The 11,935-nt window shown below is 42.7% G+C and overlaps 1 protein-coding gene across 2 annotated transcripts in view; it reads left to right on the plus strand.

Annotated features, from left to right (window-relative positions):
* The window catches only part of SOS2 (SOS Ras/Rho guanine nucleotide exchange factor 2), a 54,506-nt gene that overhangs the window by 7,096 nt on the left and 35,475 nt on the right, over nt 1–11,935 (plus strand). For both annotated transcript variants that reach the window (XM_074148507.1, XM_074148508.1), the window contains exons 2-4: nt 5,768–5,893; nt 9,735–9,866; nt 11,680–11,844. In XM_074148507.1, coding sequence (XP_074004608.1) covers nt 5,768–5,893; nt 9,735–9,866; nt 11,680–11,844 — 423 coding nt within the window. The remainder of the gene's footprint in view (nt 1–5,767; nt 5,894–9,734; nt 9,867–11,679; nt 11,845–11,935) is intronic.

An 11,935-nucleotide genomic window follows, 5' to 3' on the forward strand; every position in this document is an offset into this window, starting at 1 on the left:
TTATTTCACCCTCCCCTCAACTAGAGTATACTAGAGGAGAATAGTAGTTAAATAGCTAAAAACAGGAAAAAAACTATATTTGCCCTGAAGCGGTGGTGTAGGTGACAGTTTAATGCCCCCTGTGCACAGTCACTTCAGAGCAGTGGTTGTTCTTGAGGTTGGACATCTGAGGGGTGGGATGCCCCGAAGGTGCTTATTGTAGCTCGGTTACTGTGTTTATGCGAATAGTTTGCATCAAACGCTTAGAATTGCAGTGAAAAAGCTAAAATGCTGTACGTGAAGAAATTACTCAGTTCAGTTTTGCCCGAGAGACTACTCCATACGGTTCCTCTGTCAGCATTTATTAGTTTGATTTCAGAAAGATGGGCCATCCAGAAATTGCCGTACTGGAAACAAAGTTAGAAATCAGTGCAGTTATTTTTAAAAAGTTGTCGGTCCATTTTTTTTTTTGGGGGTGTCTCTTAAAGTCTTGAAATCTTTGCCGTTCTTTCTAAATGCCTGTAACTACGCTTGGAAATGGGGAATATGGATGCTGTCATCTTTCACTGAATAAGAGCATCGCAGGCCTTGAAGTTACTACATCTGGTTCCTCTCTTCCTCTGGAGCAGATGAGGGATTAAAAATGCCTTTGGAGCAGATGTTTTGCGTTCCTAATGGGCAGTGTTATCTTTAGAGGAGAAAAGATAAGAAGGAATAAAAACCCAACCTGAAAAGAGACATTTGTTTGATTCGCTTTATTTCTTCTTCCTGGCTCTCAACATCTTGGTTCGGGACAAACCCGGTGCTGTTTTGCCAGTGATGGATTTTCATCACCTTGGTGTTCAAGGAAACGGCGCATGGAAATCCTGACAAGTGTTGGCAAGACCGTAACCAGCCCGTCATAGTAAATATTTAACTTTCGTGTTCTAATTATTTTTCTTGCTCCCAAATTTATGTGCTTTGTTCCTCAAGTAAACAAACAGCCTTGCAAAGCTTTGCTTGTCTGCTGATCTGGTACAACTGTGTTTTTACGAGGCAAGTAAAATATAAATCATTTCCAAGTTGCAATCGGTTGCTGTGGGAAAAGGAGAACGAGTAGTTTCTGGTGCAAACAGTTTACAAATTTAACGTGGAATTTATTAAGCTCTCCTGTTCGCGTAGCAAGCTTAGAAATGTTACATTACCACGCTCACAGATTTTGTGGTGGCACTTTTTAAATTAGAAACTTCATGTTCTGAAATCTCAGCTAGTACTGGAATTCTGTTTTCTGAAAATGTAGGTTGTTTTGAATATAAGTAGAGAAGTGGGAGATGATCACCTAGTCCTTCAGGAATATGAATTTTTAGGTTTGCGATGGTATATGCTGTAAAGACTCCATGTGCTTTGGGCTTTCCCTGTTCTTTATTTTTATTTACTTTATGAACAGTCCATTGTTTTGCACATGTGCTTGCTCTGAAGCTTTCTGAAGGTGTTTTTACTATCAAAATACATGTATTATGTAAAAATATACTTAGTCAGTGTAGCCAAATTGCTGATTTGTCTCATTAGTACAGGCTAAAAAGAAGATACTTGCAGTTTTGACTCTAGTATTTTTTTTCTCGGCTTTTTGTTGTTTCAGATACAACCCTTTGACCGTTGCTTTTAACCTCAGGATTTCTGAATTTCCCCAAGTCCAGATATTACTGATATTCAGACTTCATACCAGATCTCCTGTGGTTCAAAATTAAGCTTGCCCTTTATATTAGTTCTGAAAAATAAGATCGGTTTGTATCCGGACCTACTACTTTTTATCTCCTTGAAAAGTTCCATCCTCATCTTAACAGACATTTTCCCAGGGGCCTGTAAGGACTATAAAAATCTCACTGAGAAGGAATTTTGAGCTTGACTTCATCCCTGCAGCTGCCTGTTTTCTCTGGAAGCTTTTGTGGTGTGGTGCAGGACCTGCCTCTCAGAAGGAACCAAGAGAAAAATCTCAGTTTAAGGAGTTTTTTAGTCTCCTCTTGAGCCACTGCCTTAAACCCCCCCCGCCAGATCTGCTGAAGGCTACAGCCGTATGATGGATATGCCCCTGTGAAGCCACCGCTGGATTTTCATCACATATGTTAATGTTGGAGGGGTGGAAGGGTAGGGAGAAGTACAAGAAGAGCAAGGGAAGGAGCAGTCTAGGAACTCCCATCTGATAATAAAAGCTTGTCCCCCAGAAAGGCCTTAAGGCCACGTTTAAATGCCACGCTTATGGGACTCATACCTGCTGTTTCATTTCTATTCCTTGGAACAGCTGGTGAAGGAATAATCCTGTGTGAATGACACAGTAAAAATAGTTAGTCCTGTTAATCCTCCCTCTATAGTGAGTTCAAGCGCTGAAGTTGTTTCAGAGATGAAACAGGTAAAATAATCTGATTTCTCTGATCTCTTCTGCTCAGAGTTCTTGCAGCAGAGCCCTTGCTCGTTAGTGCAAGACGATGTGGGTTTAAGTACTTTGACCCTTAAAAGAAGCAGTTACAAATCAAATCAAGATTGAGCCCTGTGTTAGCTGTGGGATATTATTCCAGCTAATACAATTGTGCTTAAATATTTCGGTCTGAACGTGAAATCAGTGAATGCACCTTCCGTAAGAAACATGTCCTTGGTAATTCCTCTTGCTTTTCTCCATACATTCAGTGTGTTAGCAGTCTCTCCTTGCTTTTCCAGTCCTTTTAGTCAGGATTTAGGTGCATACTGTAAAGAGTGCATGTTCTTTCCTTGCTACAGCGGCATCTGATTTGATCAGCCGGTGCGTGGTTTTTATAACTTGTCTTTTTGCTGTGAAAAACGGTGTCTCGCTATGAAATTGGTTTTTCCCAGTAACGGCACCTGTGTCAAAATAACTTCTCTTAAAGCCAGGGAGTGCACGAGTACCTCTGGGACCTCTCTGCGATGCTGCCGGCAGCATCATTTCAAATGGAAGCTGATCTCTAAATCCTCTGGGAATAGTTGTCTCAACCAAGAAATGTCAGGCTTTGCTGTCGGTTTTGCTCCTTTTGAAGGAAGATTGAGTGCGGTGCTTACGTTTGTGTTCATTGTAGGAAGCTGAGATTCTCTGCCAGTGTTTGAAGAGGGGTGAGTGCTCCTCTGCTTGTCCTTAACCTTGTTAGATACCCACTGGCTCTCGAGAAAGGGGAGGAAAGTGTGGCGTAAACTGTTTAGGACCCGTGAACTGAAGTTGGTTACCAGTGAAGTCATTTTCTTTGTGGCAGTGACGTCTGGTTTTGACACGAGTGACCCTCCCAGGGGGAGGAGAACGGCTGCGATCTGGTACCGTCAGTGGGAGTTCCCTGCCTTCTCTTAGGGGGAGCACAACTTCCCTCTCTCATCTTCTTACAGCTCCCGTTCTTGTCATTTCTGTGGAGCATCGTTAGGGGTTCACTGTGGGGGGAATATTTCATCTTATTTCCTAGTGCTGGTGTAAGAGAGACGTGGCGGGACCTTAACTCGACACTTCCTGGTTTTCCATTGTTTTGTGAATTAAACTCTGGTGTTCAGGAAGAACACGAAAGGCACTGACTATTGTAAAAAAACCTGCAGGCTTAAGTAAGAGTTTTCAAGGAGTGGTTTTGATTTTCTTGAGGGTTTTGGTTTTTCTTTCTTTCAGTAGTACATGATCTTGTACACACGTCGGCAGCGCAGCAGTGGGATGAAGCTGAGAAATATTCATGCTTGAGGTGCAGAAGACTAACTGATACATAAAGATCTATAAAAAAAACCCCTGTAGAACAAAACCGAACAGTTGGATTAGAAGCAGAATATCTATTCCCTTTTCTCCTAGTGTACAACTGCCCTATTAACATGTTTCTTCACCTCTGCTTTTCGAGGAAATGAAGCACTAGAAGTGGGCTCTGTTGCCTGGGAGGACATCTCTCCCTGGGTATCGCATAGGAGCCCCATGACTGGCAGCCTCTCATTACCACCGATGTGTAATACCTTAATTATCAACTCCGACACAAGCAGCACCAGTGTATGTTTTCACGTTTTCAGTGGGCATCCTTCTTCCCACCCCTCTGAGCCATTCCAATCCCTGTCATTGGTATGCGTGGTCCCTGTCTCTGCTCCACCATCTTTGAGCAGTGCGTTGGTGGATTTCTTCATCCAGCTCATCTTCTCTGCTTCTGGGATGCTGAAGGGGCACAGCAGCAGCCCCTTCTAGTGGTCCCCTCCATGGATCTTCGCTTTTTCTCCTTACTTGTTGTCATCCTGGCTCTTCCTTTTTTTCCCATGTGGAGGTGTGGGGACAAAGCGCAGTCCTGTCCCCCCAGTTCTTTCAGGCCATGGCACAGGAGGAGATGGGAGCTCCTGCTGGAGCTCCGGGAGCTCTAGCTCCCAGGCAGCTCTGCCCACCATCCTCTGTGGCCGGCAGGGAAGGAAGCCTGCCAGACACCTTACTTCCTCGTTGGTCTTGTTTTTGCACAATTTGCAAAAGCCTGCAGGGCTGCAAACTGAGTGCCCCCAAGGTAGGGCTCTGAAATGATTAGTTATTTAATTTGGAGGAAGCCCTCGGAGTTCCCTGGTGTCTGTGGACTTTGCCCGTTGGCTTTGGAGGGAGGGAGAGCCTGTATTTCAGAGGATCAGAATTTGACCAAAGATGTTCTTGTCTTCCCCCAAGAAGCTGCCAATCTGCTTGTCTTGTGTGTGAAACCACGTACAGGATGCCTATGTAAGTATGTAAGGTTACTTTTTTGAGGTGATTAACATATAATTTGTATGGGGAGAGCAGGGAATTTCCCTGGATTACTTACAAATCTTTTGGCTATAGTTTAAGATCTAGTTAGTGCTTTCCTGATTGAGAGGCTGCCAGGGAAAACTGAGTATATAGACTAACTCTTGACTGCTTTTTTATTATTATTTTAAGGTGGGGTTGTTGTTCGGTTTCGGGGGATTTTTAGTAGGAAAACAGCCACGTTGGACCGGGGTGGGTTAGTTGTCGCCCTTTAGCTTGTTTGGGCACGTGCTGAGGTTGCCTGTTTCAGGTTGTCTGCTCTGGCTGAGCCTTGGAAACCAAAGCTGTGATTAATCTCCGTGAAGTGAGATAAAAGGGCATTATCCTGCCCTGCGTTGGAGGTGGAAGTCAGCTTTTCTAGCAGCGCCTTTCCTGGTCTTGACACTCCTGAATTTTGATTTGTGCTTTTCCTTAGATCTCCCTCTCTGCGCTAAGTATTTCACGTCTCTCTGTCTCAGGCCTCAGACAGCGTTTCGTGTTCTCGTTAGTTTTCTGAGGCATCTCAAAGAGCTGTTCCAGCCCTCATCCAGTGTCACGGCCGTGGCTTTTTACTGCCACAGGTTTTACCAGCGCATTAATTCAGTTCCCTGCCAGACTGGTTGGTTCTCTTATCCTGATGTCTTTGCTTATTAAGCCTGTTCCTCTGGTGGGTCCGTGCTCCTCCTGTGTTCGCGGTCACCCAGTGCTCATTAGTAGGGTTAGTAACATAACTGTATGTTACTCATTCTGTGGATGAATAACTGCACAATTACCAACAGTGATTGTTTTCACTGCACCGTTGGCAGAAATCTGCCTTGCCTTGAAATTTCTTCCCCGCTGTAATGGCTAAACACAGTTTTTAATTGAATAGAGACACCAGCTTTGCAGGAGTGGGAATTGCCATCTTAACCATGTAGGAAAACTTGTGGGAAATGACTGGAAGTGTGTGAATTTGCAGCACTACAGTACAGAGGTTCTCCTTTTTTTGCCAGTTTTTCCTTCTGTACAGCTTTAAATGGGGGAAAAAAACTAATTCTTTTTAATTCTTTTGAACAGGTTCAGCAACAGGTTCACCCAAACCTCTCAGCGAAAGAGGATTCCCTCTATTACATTGAAGAGTTGATACTTCAGCTGCTAAACAAACTATGCATCGCTCAGCCACGGACTGTCCAAGATGTAGCGGTAAGACTAGATCCTGGAAAACCAAGTGCTTGCAGAGTCACTAAGATGAACTAAGATATTTTGAGCAACGCAGGTTGAAGTTAAAGCAAGGTGAATCTGAAGAGCAGACCCTGTTAGTGCTAAAAGATTATATGGTATTCAGATTTCACAGAGCAGGCTTGATTGGAAACTCATTTTCACGGAATCACGGAATTGCCAGAGTTGGAAGGGACCTCTAGAGATCATCTAGTCCAACTCCCCTGTTAAAGCAGGGTTGCCCAGAGCACATCACTCGGGACTGCATCCAGGTGGGGCTTGAAAATCTCCAGAGAAGGGGACTCCACACCCTCCCTGGGCAGCCTGTTCCAGGGCTCTGGCACCCGCACCGGAAAGAAGTTTCTCCTCATATTTGAATGGAACTTCCCATGTTCCAGCTTGTGCCCGTTGCCCCTCATCCTATCAGTGGAAACCACTGAGAAGAGTCTGGCTCCATCCTCCTTCAACCCACCCTTTAGGTACTTGTAAACATAGATGAGGTCTCCCCTCAGCCTTCTCTTCTCCAGGCTAAAGAGCCCCAGCTCTTTGAGCCTTTCCTCATCAGGGAGATGCTCCAATCCCTCAATCATCTTAGTTGCCCTACGTTGGACTCTCTCCAGTAGTTCCCTGTCTCTCTTGAACTGGGGAGCCCAGAACTGGACACAGTATTCCAGTTGTGGCCTCACCAGTGCAGAGTAGAGGAGGAGAATGACCTCCCTCCACCTACTGGCCACACTCTTCCCTATGCAGCCCAGGATCCCATTGGCCCTCTCGGCCACAAGGGCACATCGCTGGCTCAGGGATAGTTTGCTATCCACCAGGACTCCCAGATCCTTCTCCTCAGTAGTGCTTTCCAAAAGATCCACCCCTAACCTCTATTGGTGCCTGGGGTTCTTCCTCCCCAGGTGCAGGACCCTACACTTGCCCTTGTTGAACCTCATGAGGTTCCTCTCTGCCCAGCTCTCCAGCCTGTCCGGGTCACGCTGGATGGTGGCACAGCCCTCTGGAGTGTCGGCCAGTCCTCCCAGTTTGGTATCATCAGCCAACTTGCTACACAGGGCTTCAGGATAGAAATTATGGGATTATTTTTGCTTTCAGCATTATTTATCGAAATGCAGAATACTTGGAAGGATTTTCTACTGCTCGAATACACCTTGAACTTAAGGATGTTGCAAATTTTCCTACTCTTTGACATAAATTTCCAGGAAAAAATAAAAGGAAATATTGGAATGAAAGGTTACTGTTGTTAGGCCTGGATTGTGCAGCTGAGGGAATAGAGTTGTACGTTCCTGGAACTTTATTGAACTCACTGAGGCTCTTGTATTATTGCAGCTGTCGGCTTTTGTGTCATCGGGTACAAAATGAGGGCTTTAATGGAGTGCGCTTCAGAATGCAGTCTAGAGGGAGAAAGTGCTTTCATGGAGCTGTGGCGCATTATAGCTTTGTAGAGTATTAATTTTACATCAATCTATATGTCTAGGATTTTCAGCCTAAAACAAAATGAAGTCCTTGTCTAATAGTCTGTATGTGTGTCATGGAAATAAAAAGATGTATATATATATTTACAAAATAATTGCCTGAGGGGTGTTAGATTCTTGTTAGATGCAGCAGTCGCCCTTTATTCAATATTAATGCATTAATTGTTAACTTTGGTTTCTCATTAATATATTTTGTAATAATGATGAGTAAAGATGATAGTATGACTAAATAAAAGCAAAACTTAATAGTCCCTTTAATAGCTCTCAGAATTGTTAGTACCTTGAGTCTGGGTTTCAACTTTAGATGTGGAGCTGAGAAAGACCATGTTCTTTCTCCAGTTCCCAGCTGGTCAAACCCTACAGCCCATAGGACACTTTGAGATAGCACTGGTTGTTCTACACACCAGCTCCATAGTTGTCTGTTTCTGAGACAAGAGATGATAAAATTACCCTGTGTATGTATGAATTAATAATTTTCACCGAGTATCTGTATGCTTCACAAATGACTGTATGCAAAACTGCACATCGTATGGACAGTCCTCTGAGATACCTGACAGCCCTCTGAGTTGTGGTTAGCAATATCACAGCAGACACCAAATCCTGTGAATTGTATTTTAAATATACCTGGCATTTTAAAGCTGTGAATAATAAAACATTGTTGCGCTTGGCAATGTAACAGTTATTTAATTTAAAAACACGGACCTAGATCTAACGCTGGTTCCCCAAAACGTTAGTCTTCTCTAGGTCAATAAATTCAGACTCTTCCAGAGCAGGAAAAATAGAATTCAGGTTTATGTTATTGGTGAGGGTGTGCTGCCAGCAGGCGTCTGAGATCCACGAATAAAGGCTTTTGGCTCTGCTCCTCGGCTGTTTTTATCTGTTCAGAGAAAACATGAGAGCTGTGATCTCTAAAAGTTTATCGTGCCGATATTTACATAACAGCCTGGAGTTAATGGAACTGTTTGTGCATAATATGTTTGCACATTTGCAAGATCAAGGTCTAAAATCTCAAATCGTAAAGGTTTTATAAATAGAAAAAGCCCTCCAAATTGTTCCCAAGAAAACACTAGGAACCAGCAAATTCCGAGCGCAAAAGGCACGTGTTCCTCGTGGAGCACACTGGTAAATTGAAGAACAGCTGAATGCCACAGTACGTCCATTTTGCGGGCGATCTCCTGATGGAATCTCAAGGAAAGCTCGTTTTGGTGAACCAGCCCGGAGCTTTCGGCTGCCGTCCAGGAGGGAAGGTCACCGCCTGTTTCCCTGGCACCGACAGGTGACGCAGAAAATTGAGCGTCAAATACATTGACCACGTGCAAATATTTAAAAGGTGCCTCTAAGAAGACCTGAGGCCTCCTCTTAAATTCCAGAATATGTGCAAAAATCCTTTTATCAAAGGGATGCGTAGATTTAACCATTTTTTTCAGCTTGTTCTTCAGCTCTATTACTATTTTTCCAATGTCACTTAAGAAGCAATCATCAGAGTGCGGTTTAGACTCGTTCTTTCAGCTTTTTAATTCCTCAGCTCACAGGGGCTGGAGCTTGGAGAACTTCATGGAAAGCAGGACTGGGGTTTTGTGTGTGTTTAGTGGAGTGTGGGTTGGTTCTGTGCTGGGGGTCATCTCGCCTCTTCCTGTCGCAGCTCTTGAAAAGTGAATCTGTAAAGTGCCCTGAAATGGCATAGAGTTTTACCGTGTAAACTGGGGGCTGTAAACTGCGGCCACGGTGACAGTGAAGATGCTCCTGTGTGGGCTTGCAGAGTCCAAAGGGTTATAGCTAGCCTTTTTCATCAGTCACAGCACTCTTCCTAAATAGAAGATCCTGCTATATAAAAAAAAAAAAATTAAAAAAAATTAAAAAATTAAACTTACATGTTATATAATATATAAAAAAATGGGGTTTTTTCATTTCTGCCATAAACTTGATGTCATCCAGGACAAGTTACGCTCTGGATGTTTATAAAATAGGAACAATACTGACTTGGTTTGGGTTTTTTGTTTTTTTTTTTTTCACGTAGACTCTAAACTGTTTAGTACTTGCTGATGTTGTTTATACCGCAGCTGAGGTTTCTTACTGCTCTTGCGATGCAAAGATCATAGAGCAGGAGTTGGTTTAGGAGATTCGAAGGAGGTTTTTTTGTGCTTAGGGAAGGGAGGTTGTTCGGGATTATTGAAAAGAGTGAAGCTGAGTTGGGCAAGGAGCAGGGAACAGTTAGGAAAATGTGTTGCAAACACTGAGGAGGAGGATAATTGTCTATACTGCAGGGGAAGTAATTTGCCGTTTTATTTTCTTTAAACTTCTCTTTGATTACTGCGGTTAATCTAAGTGCACTCTCTATGTTTGGACAGGAGCGCGTTCAAAAGACATTTCCTCATCCGATAGACAAGTGGGCGATCGCTGATGCACAGTCTGCGATAGAGAAACGAAAGAGAAGAAACCCTCTCCTCCTGCCTGTGGACAAAATACACCCTTTATTAAAGGTACTTAAACCAACAACCTGCTGCTTCTGCCCACCAACCCCCCGCCCCAGCCCTCCAGCATACTGACCTTTAAAGTATTTATTTAATTTGTGTGAAATTAGGTAAGTTTCTCATAGTGGCTGAAAGAGTAAAGTCACCATAGAACAGGATGAATAGTGTGTAATAAATGTAGATACCTAAATTCACCGTGTTTCAGGCAGTAGTGTGTTAATGTATTACTCTAGTTTGTATTACTCTACTTTGAAATACGACTAGTTCGTTTTTAACATAAATAAAACCCAAACAAACCCAAATACCTTACCTACTTCTGTAGCACTGTTTTGATGCTTTTATTTGTTTCAAAATGCTGCAGAAGCCAAAACAGAAGGAGAGAGAACAAGTAGATCCCGTTCCTTGTATACTGTCAACTTGAGATGTGTATCCATGTCCTTTCGGTTACTGTTGAATGTCACTGATGCCTTGGTTTTAAAGTCAGTAGATCTGCAAAGGTGTAACAAAAAAACAAATACAGACTTTACGGTTGGGGGGTTTTGAGGAGGAAAGTGGCCACCTCAGTTCTTAGATGTCATGTCCCTTAGAACAGGTACAGAGTCCTTGCTTACAGTTGGGTTTTAGTGTCACACAGTCAGCATGTCTTCATACTCTGCCCCATAGAGTTGTTTTTTAATGAGAAAACAGTACTCTGATTTTTAGATCAGTGTTTAATCGCTTTTAATCAGTAGACTGAGGCTGACTCAATCACTGCTCTTTTTTGGTGCTTCTTTTTTCTGTTGATTTTGCTTTTTGTTCATAGCTTAAGAAACGCTTTTCTCCAGTGGTGGCATTGCAGCACCAGAGTTTCCAGCTGCATTGAGGAAATGTTATTCAGGAATAAGCAGAAGTAAAAGCACTTTTTCAGGTGTAGTCACTGTGTTCTTTTATACAGTGTCTCAGCTTGTGACAGTTAATGAGAAGGGAAGAGATGTTAGGAAAGAACACAGCGTTAAATAAGACCTTCCTAGACAACACTGGCTTTCTTGGATGAAGTCTGGTTTAGAAGTGTGTGGACAGAGGCACACAATCTGATTTTTAGAAGATAAACCAAAATATGACAGAAACAAGACTACCTTATTCAAATGCATGAACTTACCTGTACTTATTCCTGATGGTCCTGTCACAAATAAGAGACCGTGTGGGTGTATGCAAGTATCACAAGAAGAAAATGCAACATTTACCCTGTTGGTTGTTTTTTTTTCTATTCAGACTTCAATTATTAAAATTGAATTACTTCATGTAATGCAAGGATGCAGATAGCTTAGACGTTCGGCCAACTGTGAAGGATGGACTGAAATGGATCGCAGTATGTAATGGGTCAAACATACAGTCTGTAGTTTCACGAAAGACAATTTATTCCGTCAAGAACAATTCAAAATGAAGCATTCTCTTTTTTGAAGAGTCCAGGTTAGGGCCAGAGTCCTGCAATAAGCATAGATACAGACTAAAATTTAAGTACAAGAGTGGTTCCAGTGAAGTCCCTTCATTGAAGGAAGCCTATTTTTAGGACTGTCATTTTTAGAAGAAGGATTATTGAAAGTTCTGTAGCTTTTCATCTGTCAGTATAGGACAAAACAGCACAAGGAAGTATTTGCAAGCGTTTCCTTCGAGGCGACTGATCAAATTTCCATTTGATGGCCTTTGCCCTGCCTGTTACATTACTGTAAATTATCAACACAGACAAGATCAATTTCAGTAGAAAACTCAATGTGTTAGTTGTCATTCCGAATGAATTTCTGGAATAAACAGCTTTTTTTCCCCTCTTGTTTTCGATGTGCAGGAGGTGCTGGGCTATAAGGTAGATTACCACGTCTCTCTGTATATTGTGGCTGTCTTAGAATACATCTCAGCTGACATTTTAAAGCTGGCTGGAAACTATGTTTTCAATATCCGACACTTTGAGATCTCCCAGCAGGACATTAAAGTATCCATGTGTGCTGATAAGGTAAGGAGTTGGGATTAAAATCCTCATTTGGACAGATACAGAGGTAAATAGTAGAGGTGTTTGAGGTTTTTTTTAGAAGATACACCCATAG

This window comes from Numenius arquata, chromosome 6 (assembly GCF_964106895.1).
Source record: "Numenius arquata chromosome 6, bNumArq3.hap1.1, whole genome shotgun sequence".
NCBI classification, from domain to species: Eukaryota; Metazoa; Chordata; class Aves; order Charadriiformes; family Scolopacidae; genus Numenius; species Numenius arquata.